At 38.5% G+C, this 10,927-nt stretch overlaps 1 protein-coding gene across 1 annotated transcript; it reads right to left on the bottom strand.

The window, feature by feature from the left end:
* Nucleotides 1-8,650: 8,650 nt before the first annotated feature.
* On the bottom strand, nt 8,651-10,000 carry LOC147938989 (uncharacterized). Its single transcript, XM_087465827.1, has 2 exons — nt 8,987-10,000; nt 8,651-8,905 (listed from the first exon to the last, which is right to left on the bottom strand). Exons 1-2 carry the CDS (start codon nt 9,998-10,000, stop codon nt 8,651-8,653), a joined length of 1,269 nt encoding a protein of 422 aa, XP_087321953.1.
* Between the last annotated feature and the right edge of the window lie 927 nt (nt 10,001-10,927).

Here is a 10,927-nt window from a genome sequence, read left to right as displayed (position 1 = left end):
GATACTAAGGGTTACCAAGTTTTGGTTACTGGAGGATATTCATTTTCTCTCTCTTTTAAATGCATTTACATTCTCTTGATTTTCTTTGGAACTTTTTTTTGGGTCAAAAGATTTATATTCCTTATTATGATATTTACAAGAAATTCACATACCACTCATACGGAAAAAAAATATAAGGACGAGCTCATAAGAAATCAAGATCGAAGAGAGACAAGAGTAAACAAGATGTCTTCTTCATCAATTCATCTCCAAATCACATTCTCGGGGGCATGATTGTGTTTATCTTCTCCGTTCGCCCAACAGAGAGATTTATTATAAGCAGCCAATTTGACTGAAAGTCTTGTGGGAGAAGTCAAGAGAAAAAAAAAACTGTGAAGCTACCACCAGCCTACCACAATATTTATCATCAGTTATCACTAGCTAAGGTAAACATGATTTGAAAGTTTACAACTAATTTGTTTTTTTTGTTATATTCTCATAAATCAACCCAAACCAGCAAACCACATCTACATAAGTTCATTTTAATCTTTAATCTCAAGCATAGTATCAAACGGAGAAACCTTACATTCCTTCTAGAAAAAACCTAGTGCGTTATATTTTAAGACATATGGAATCATGTTTATTTTTTCTTCTTTATTCCTCATGTTCTTTATTTTTTTTTCTTCATGTCTTTGTAATTCAAAGTTAACAACACATGTTTCATATTTCATAACAACCAACATTGTTATCTTTCTGGATTAACAACAATAAATTCTTATATTTCTATCATCTTAATGGTAACTTTCTTCTTCTTATATAAAGATGAGTATTCGTTTTGTATCATCTATATATAGTTTCTAACTTACTTTTTGATCGAGAGTTTTCACAATTCCGACCAACGACTTGTTGGGAGTACGAGCATCCAATCTAATAAAGGGCTCCAGGGTTATATACATTATATAACCAATTAATCAGGTAAGATTTTTTGGTTGAGGTTCGTTTTAATTAGTTATTATTATGTTGCACAAAATGAATGATGTTATCTCGCACTTGAAAAAACTAGTATTAGATCCTGAGTACTAATTACTAATTAATTATAAACTCAACGAACAAAATATTATTCGATCTGGCAAAATCATACTAAATATATAAAAGCAAAAAGGTGATCAAAAACATATAATAAAATCCCACATGCCCACAGATCATTCAACCGCACATCCCATCATGCTTAGATATAAAGAATCACAGGTCATTTATACTCTTCGAACATGTTGGTCTCGATTCCTCTTTCTCTATAAATAAAAACACATCATTGTGGATACGCAAATCTCTACGATGTTCCATTAATCTTTAACTTTTTGCCGAAATAAAAATGAAATCTTCAAGGCTTTTGGGAGGTTTTTTAGAGCTGTGATAATTAATGACAAGCAGGGGAATATATATTGCAGGAACACAAAAGAAAAATGGAGAAATTCTTGAAGGTGGCACAATCATTTGCATTTGTTTGGGGATTCATCTTGCTGGTGGCTCTCGTGTGTTGCTGCATCAGCACTAAACCTAATCGCGAAAAGGATGATGATACCGGTTGCGCTGCTTGCGAGGGAGGACATGCTGGATGCTAGTCAATATATAAATCCTCTTTTTTGATCTTTCACTTTTCTTCTTTGTTGATCTTCTGGTAGATTTGTACGACAACATCGTTCATGGCTTATCTTTTTCATAATTACAGATATAATTTTTGTAAGGTTTTTTTTTATACCCTTTTTAATAATATAGTAGAGAGTCTAGAGAGACCAAGTAATTTACATTTTTTTGTTTGTTTGTTTTACGTTTACATGCATTTGTATGTTCTAAACTTCTAGGATAATAACATGAAGAAACAGTCGTGACCCATAGACTGTTGGATAAACTTCAAAGACTTAAAAGACCAAGACATCTTTACCAAGGAAGATAAGGACAACAAAAGAAGCTTAGGACAATTCCTTAAAGGATTAAGAGTTAGTTTAGTCCAAATAGAGTTAGGAAATAAAACTCTATATATATCATTGATCAAGTTGTGATCAAGATATAAGGAAGAGAGATAAAAACAAAGCTTTGTTTTTACACGAGATTGTCTACTTGAATGAAGAAAGGGTTATTCCGAAAAACTACACCAAGGAGGATGGGATGTGGTATCTAGACAATGGAGCTAGTAACCATATGACAGGACATAAGAATTATTTTGCAGAGCTCAATGAGAACATTGGAGGTAAGGTAAAATTTGGAGATGGTTCTTGTGTAGAAATAAGAGGTAAAGGATCAATAATTTTTCAGAGTAAGGGAGAGGAACAGGTTCTAGTGAATGATATTTACTACATTCCTGACCTCAGGAGCAATATCTTGAGCCTAGGACAGGCTACAGAAGTTGGCTGTGATGTGCGAATGAGAGAGAATTGGTTGACTGTTCACGATCCAAACAACAGACTGTTGGTGAGAGTTCTGAGATCAACTAATAGACTGTATAGAATCAGTTTTAAGGTAGGAAGACCAGTTTGTTTACATTCTCGTATAGAGGATGAAACTTGGAAGTGGCATGCTAGGCTTGGCCACATTAATTTTAAAGCTTTGAAAGCTATGTCAACACAGAAGATGGTTCATGGCTTGTCAGAGATTAAAGAAGAGAAGAAGCTGTGCGAATCGTGTATTGTTGGGAAGCAAACATGGCAGTCGTTCCCAAAAGGCACACTGTATCGAGCTTCTAAGCCATTAGAGCTTCTTCATGCTGATCTATGCGGGCCTATAACACCTGCAACCTTAGCACATAACAGATATATATTTGTTATTGTGGATGATTTTTCAAGATATATGTGGTCTGTCTTGATAAAAGAGAAAAGTGATGCATTTGGGAGCTTTAAGGCGTTCAAGAGTAGTGTGGAGAAGGAACTTCGAAAAGAAATCATTACTCTTAGAACAGACAGAGGTGGTGAATTCACTTCAAACGAGTTCAATATCTTCTGTGAATCAGCTGGGATAAGAAGACATCTGACAGCTCCGTATACTCCACAGCAGAATGGCGTAGTGGAGAGGAGAAATAGGACTCTCATGGAGATGACAAGGAGCATTCTCAAAGCCATGGAGGTTCCAAACTACTTGTGGGGAGAAGGGGTTCGTCACAGTACGTATGTGATTAACATGATACCTACTAAGGCATTAAACAACATTACTCCGTATGAATGTTTGCGAGAGAGAAAGCCAAACATTGATCACCTGAGAGTGTTTGGGTGTATAGCTTATGCTAAGGCTGATACTGCAGGTCTTAAGAAGTTGGATGACCGTTCGCAGTCGTTAGTTCACCTTGGTATCGAACCTGGATCCAAGGCATATCGACTGTACAACCCGACAACTAGAAGAATTATAGTCAGCAGAGATGTTGTTTTTGATGAGAAAAACAAATGGAGCTGGAACAGAGCAGAGATCAGAGATAACAGAGAACCGGGGATGTTTCTTATGCAATGGGGAAACATAGAGGATACTGGAAAAGGACCGATATCAACGAACTCTGCAGAACGAGATCAAAATGATGAAAACAGAGCAGAATCAGAGGATGATTTAACTCGAGAAGAAAGAATTGAAAACAGAGTTGAAGATGAGGCCATTGTTACTCAAGAGAACCAACAAACAACTTTAAGAAGATCAGAACGACAGGTTAAGAAACCAAAACGGTTTGAGGATTATGTTTTACTTGCAGAAATTGAAAGTGAGATAATGCTTTTAATGATAAATGATGAGCCACGTTTTTATGCGGAAGCTAAAGGAATGCAAGTCTGGAGATTAGCTTGCAAGGATGAGATTGACTCAATCAACAAGAACAAGACCTGGTTACTTGTTGATAGACCACAAGGTGTGAAGGTGATTGGTCTCAAATGGGTTTTTAAGATCAAAAGGAATGCAGATGGTACAATAAACAAACACAAGGCTAGGCTTGTTGCTAAAGGCTACATGCAGGAGAGTGGAGTTGATTTCGAAGAAGCCTTTGCTCCTGTAGCTCGTATGGAGACTATAAGGATGTTGATAGGAATAGCTGCATCAGAAGGATGGGAAATTCATCATTTAGATGTAAAGACAGCTTTCTTGCACGGTGAGCTGAAGGAGGATGTTTTTGTGGATCAACCGGAAGGTTTTGAGATCAAGGGGGAAGAACATAGAGTTTACAAGCTGTCAAAAGCTCTATACGGTCTTAGGCAAGCTCCCCGAGCCTGGAATACTAAGTTGGATCAAATTCTGAAAGAATTGGGTTTCAAGAGGTGTTTGAAAGAGACTGCAGTGTATCGAAAGGAAAAGGAAAAAAATCTATTGATTGTTGCCGTGTATGTTGATGACCTGTTCATCACGGGAAACAATCTCAGATCGATTAAGGAGTTTAAGACAGGGATGTCATCAAAGTTTGATATGTCTGATCTTGGTAAACTCACGTATTATCTCGGAATAGAAGTGCATCAAGGAGGTGACGGTATCACCATTAAAAAAGAAGGTTACGCACTAAGGATCCTGAGAGAAGCTGGACTACAAAGCTGTAATTCGACTGTAATCCCAATGGAGTTTGGACTACAGGTCTCAAAATCTCTTGATGAAGCAGAGATAGATCCCACTCTGTTTAGAAGAAATGTTGGTTGTTTAAGATATCTGTTGCACACTCGACCTGATTTGTCTTTTGCAGTGAGTGTTGTGAGCAGATATATGCAGAGTCCAAGGAAGCCTCATGGAGAAATTATCAAGCAGATTCTGAGATATCTCAAAGGTACATCGTCTTATGGTCTTAAGTATAAACGAGGAGGTCTAAAGGAAATTGTTGGCTTTAGCGACAGCAGCCACAACATTGATCAAGACGATGGGAGAAGTACTACAGGGCATTTATTTCTCTTTGGTGAAACTCCGATCACATGGTGTACAAGGAAGCAAGACACGGTTGCTATGTCTTCATGTGAGGCTGAGTTTATGGCAGTAACAGAAGGAGCTAAACAAGCTTTGTGGCTGCAGGATTTACTAAGCGAGGTTACAGGGAAGAAGGAAGCACAAATCATGTTGTATGTTGACAACAAGTCTACAATTGCACTTGCAAAGAATCCAGTGTTCCATGGGAAGAGCAAACACATACATAAAAGGTACTACTTTATCAGAGAATGCATTGAGAGGGAGCTCATCCGTGTGGAACATGTACCAGGGGTGGAACAAAAGGCTGACATCCTCACCAAGGCACTGGCTAGAGTAAAATTTGCAGAAATGAGAAGCTTGATAGGAGTTCATGAAGTGAAGAAAGAAGATTTGAAGTTTAAGGGGGAAAATGTTGGATAAACTTCAAAGACTTAAAGACCAAGACATCCTTACCAAGGAAGATAAGGACAACAAAAGAAGCTTAGGACAATTCCTTAAAGGATTAGGAGTTAGTTTAGTCCAAATAGAGTTAGGAAATAAAACTCTATATATATCATTGATCAAGTTGTGATCAAGTTGTGATCAAGATATAAGGAAGAGAGAAAAACATTGTTTAGTTTTGAGAGGAGATTTTCTAAGCAATGAAATAAGAATGGTTTTCTTATAATTCTACAAAGTCTTTCATATCTTATATTTGGTATCAGAGCATCTAGGTTTGATTCAAACAAGTTGTGATTCGATAAAAGAAGCCGTTAAAATTGAACCACAACTGGGAGAAATAATTGAATCATCACGACCAAAGGAGCTAGAGAAAGGAATCTCTCTGCAGTGTCCCCTTCTGACCTCCACGAATTACACAGTATGGTCCATGAGGATGAGGATCATGTTGCGTATTCAGAAAGTGTGGGAGACAATAGAACCAGGATCGGATGATCAAGAGAAGAACGACATAGCTACTGCTTTGTTGTTTCAGTCGATTCCAGAATCACTTACCATGCAGGTTGGTAACTTGAGTACACCTAAAGCGATATGGAACTCAATCCAGTCTAGGAATCTTGGAGCTGAACGTGTCAAGGAGGCTCGTTTGCAGACACTCATGTCAGAATTCGAGAAGATACGAATGACAGAGGGTGAGAAGGTCGATGTTTTTGCTGGAAAATTGTCAGAGATCGCAACCAAGGCAGGAGCACTTGGTGAGGTCATTGAAGAACCAAGACTTGTGAAAAAGTTCTTGAATAGCCTACCTAGAAGCAAGTTTATTCATATGGTAGCCTCACTTGAACAAGTTCTCAACCTTAACACCACAAGCTTCGAAGATATAGTAGGAAGATTAAAAGCGTTTGAAGAAAGAATTGCAGGAGAAGGACTACCTGAAGAAATTCAAACGAAACTGATGTTCTCTAATTCAGATCAGTATCAGACAAGCTATAGCAGTGGTAATAATAGTTTTCGAGGCAGAGGACGTGGTAGAGGGAGAGGCTATGGAGGAAGAGGTTACCGAGGAAGAGGCAGAGGAAGAAATAACTCGCAGTACAACAATCAATACAACACACAGGACCGATCTAATACTGAACAAAACAAAACACAAGACAAGAAGGAGAAGACTATTATCTGTTTCTATTATGACAAACCGGGTCATTATGCCTCGCAATGTCCGGAGAAGGTTCAGAGAAATCAAGAAGCTAACAAAATTGAGACTGTAGAAACAGAGGAAGCTGACAAAGCTTTGTTTTTACACGAGATTGTCTACTTGAATGAAGAAAGGGTTATTCCGAAAAACTACACCAAGGAGGATGGGATGTGGTATCTAGACAATGGAGCTAGTAACCATATGACAGGACATAAGAATTATTTTGCAGAGCTCAATGAGAACATTGGAGGTAAGGTAAAATTTGGAGATGGTTCTTGTGTAGAAATAAGAGGTAAAGGATCAATAATTTTTCAGAGTAAGGGAGAGGAACAGGTTCTAGTGAATGATATTTACTACATTCCTGACCTCAGGAGCAATATCTTGAGCCTAGGACAGGCTACAGAAGTTGGCTGTGATGTGCGAATGAGAGAGAATTGGTTGACTGTTCACGATCCAAACAACAGACTGTTGGTGAGAGTTCTGAGATCAACTAATAGACTGTATAGAATCAGTTTTAAGGTAGGAAGACCAGTTTGTTTACATTCTCGTATAGAGGATGAAACTTGGAAGTGGCATGCTAGGCTTGGCCACATTAATTTTAAAGCTTTGAAAGCTATGTCAACACAGAAGATGGTTCATGGCTTGTCAGAGATTAAAGAAGAGAAGAAGATGTGCGAATCGTGTCTTGTTGGGAAGCAAACACGGCAGTCGTTCCCAAAAGCCACACTGTATCGAGCTTCTAAGCCATTAGAGCTTCTTCATGCTGATCTATGCGGGCCTATAACACCTGCAACCTTAGCACATAACAGATATATATTTGTTATTGTGGATGATTTTTCAAGATATATGTGGTCTGTCTTGATAAAAGAGAAAAGTGATGCATTTGGGAGCTTTAAGGCGTTCAAGAGTAGTGTGGAGAAGGAACTTCGAAAAGAAATCATTACTCTTAGAACAGACAGAGGTGGTGAATTCACTTCAAACGAGTTCAATATCTTCTGTGAATCAGCTGGGATAAGAAGACATCTGACAGCTCCGTATACTCCACAGCAGAATGGCGTAGTGGAGAGGAGAAATAGGACTCTCATGGAGATGACAAGGAGCATTCTCAAAGCCATGGAGGTTCCAAACTACTTGTGGGGAGAAGGGGTTCGTCACAGTACGTATGTGATCAACAGGATACCTACTAAGGCATTAAACAACATTACTCCGTATGAATGTTTGCGAGAGAGAAAGCCAAACATTGATCACCTGAGAGTGTTTGGGTGTATAGCTTATGCTAAGGCTGATACTGCAGGTCTTAAGAAGTTGGATGACCGTTCGCAGTCGTTAGTTCACCTTGGTATCGAACCTGGATCCAAGGCATATCGACTGTACAACCCGACAACTAGAAGAATTGTAGTCAGCAGAGATGTTGTTTTTGATGAGAAAAACAAATGGAGCTGGAACAGAGCAGAGATCAGAGATAACAGAGATCCTACTCAACTTCCAATGTGGGATATTGTATCCCTAATACGCCCCCTCGAGATGATGGCTTCTTTTGGCATCAATCTAGGTATGTTCGGGCATGAATCAGCGGGTCAACTATTGGGCTGGGCCGATTGTGGATTGGGTTGAGTATGTGCGAACCGGACACTTAAGATCCTACTCAACTTCCAATGTGGGATATTGTATCCCTAATACGGACCGACGTACTATTTCCCCCTCGGAACTATCTTATCTTGCCAGATCCCCATCAATCTTTGATCTCGTACCAGTTTTCCTTCGAACTTATATTCTCCGTTTATTTCCCCCCGAATCCATACTTCTACGCCTATTTCCCCACCGAACCACGATTACACGGTTTTGGTACAAAACCCGATAGAAACCCATGTTAAACCGGTGTGAAACCAATTTAGAACCCGGGTAAAATATACAACCCGACCCGACTTCTGCTTCTTCTATTTTAAAACGAAAATCCCCAAATTGAAACTAAGAACCCTAAAAATCAAAATTGAATAAGAAATCTCTCTATATTTCTCTCAAAATCATGAGCAATATCTCTGGATCTTCAAGCTGTTCGACAAATGTTCGCGAAAGAGGAAGAGTTGTTGGTGTACCTAAGAGATGTTGGTGTGGAGAAGCAATTGTGGCCTAAACTTCCAAATCCGACCATAACCCAAATCGACGATACCTTCGGTGTGAGTAAACAACTTTACTATCGTATGCATGGATCCTCTCCAATGCCTCTTCATAGTCTTTACTATTGTAGCACCAAGCTAGATCCCAAAGGAGTTTCTTCAGCCGCTTCTTATATGGATGCCTCTTCTTTAGATTACCATAAATGTGCCTAACACATTTTCGATGCTCAATCTTTGGTAACTCTAACTCAACAGCTTTAATCAAACCCTGAAACAAATAAAACATGATTAACATGGTGTCGATGCAACCTTTGTCAAAAATATAAAACATATCAAATCACATTCTAACCTTTTGTCGATCAGACACCATAATGTAACCATCCCCATCACCTAACTCCAAGTCGATCTTCAGCCTATTCACAAACCATGACCAATTATCTGTGTTCTCAACTTGAACAACACACCAAGCCATTGGGTAGATAGCATTGTCAGCATCCCTTCCTAAAGCAACCAGCAATTGTCCCTTGATCTTTTCTTTCAAGAAACAACCATCAACTCCTATTAGTGGTCTGCAAGATTTTTTCCATGTTCTCCTAAGAGCATCAAAGCATACATAGAATCGCTTAAACACATCCTGTCCAGCCTCGTTCTTCACCGTCTCTACCTCTACAATAGAACCTTTATTTGCTTCCAATATCTCGGCCCCATAGTCTCTGAGTCGCTCAAATTGAATGTCATATTCAAGCTCTATCCATGCCAATGCCTTTCTCCTAGCAGCTTGACATTGACCTCTAGTAACTGATATCTTCCACTTCTCCATTATAGTCTGCTCCATCTTCAAAGGCATGTAATATTCCGGTTCTTCTCTTATCTTATCTAGAAACAACCTAGCTATCACTGGCACTTTAAACATTTCACACTCTCCATTAGGTACACAAATATGCTTGTTCGTGTACAATGTAATCCTCCACATCGACTCATTGTGCAAACATGCCGCATAAACTTTCCACATACATTTCCCCTTAGCACCAACACACTTAAAACTGATTCTATCTCTATCGGATACAAGTGCGTAGTCGAGAACACACTCCTTAAAAGCGATTCCATTGTAGAAGCTTTGCCCTTTGTACATTGTACCATCACCATGAACTATGGGAGTCCCCCTACTCGCACCACCACTAGGAACACGTTCCTCATCCTCATCGTCGCTTTCTGGGTACACGTTATGACGAATCGATTCCTCGGCTTCCGTAAAATCTGTCGCCAACTTGTTGATATGAAACTCATCGCGATCCTCAGCTTCTGCGTTGAAATCTACTCCAGGAAGCGGATTAGGAACGGGAATTACCGGGACCATCGCCATCGCAACCGCCGAGAGAAAGGGGCAAAATCGATTTCGTGATTTCGCGAATTTAGGGTTCGTCGAGAGAAAGGGGCAAAATCGATTTGGGGATTTCGTGTTTTTTTTTGTTTTTCTTAGGTTTAGATAGTTTAATCGGGTTGTAAATGGGTTGTAAACCGGTTTAATTTGGTTTAATTTGGTTTAGTTTGATTTAATTTGGTTATTACGGTTCAGCAGTTGGTTAAACAAAACAGTAAACCATTATAACCAATATGATGGAGAAATTATGCGAGGTTTCGTAGTTCGGTGGGGAAATAGGCGTAGAAGTATGGATTCGGGGGGAAATAAACGGAGAATATAAGTTCGAAGGAAAACTGGTACGAGATCAAAGATTGATGGGGATCTGACAAAATAAAATAGTTCCGAGGGGGAAATAGTACGTCGATCCCCCTAATACATGACACGAAAGTAATTTGTATTATATGTTGTCGTCAAAATAATACTAGCAAGTACTAATAACAAACTACAAGAATATTGAAAACAGTTAAAAGTCTGTTTCTATACAAATGTTATTATGTAAACAATTTCCAAATTGTGCTGTAATCATGACCAGCAATGGATTCATCATGTTCACCACATGTTTCATTACTCCGTTTAGTTACCACGCATAATCTTGGTCTAGACATTCGACGGTTCAGTCTGGTTTGAACTTTTCCGGTTCGTCCAAATTCTGACTTTAATTTTGTGATTGTAGATTATTTTTCTTTTCTTTTTTTTTTTAATAAAAGAAACTTAATAGGAAAATATACATTTCAATATTTCATTCCTTTAAATTGATTAAAATATTAATTTTAAAATTTCTGTAAATCTAAATTTGAATATATATATATATATATATATATACATTTTATTTCTGTAAATTGTCTGGTCAATATAGTTTGGCATACA

The sequence above is a fragment of the Camelina sativa genome, chromosome 9 (assembly GCF_030686135.1).
Source record: "Camelina sativa cultivar CO46 ecotype springtype chromosome 9, ASM3068613v1".
Classification (NCBI taxonomy): Eukaryota; Viridiplantae; Streptophyta; class Magnoliopsida; order Brassicales; family Brassicaceae; genus Camelina; species Camelina sativa.
The sequence above is the reverse complement of the archived record's forward strand: the minus strand, read 5'-3'. Positions and strand labels throughout refer to the sequence as shown.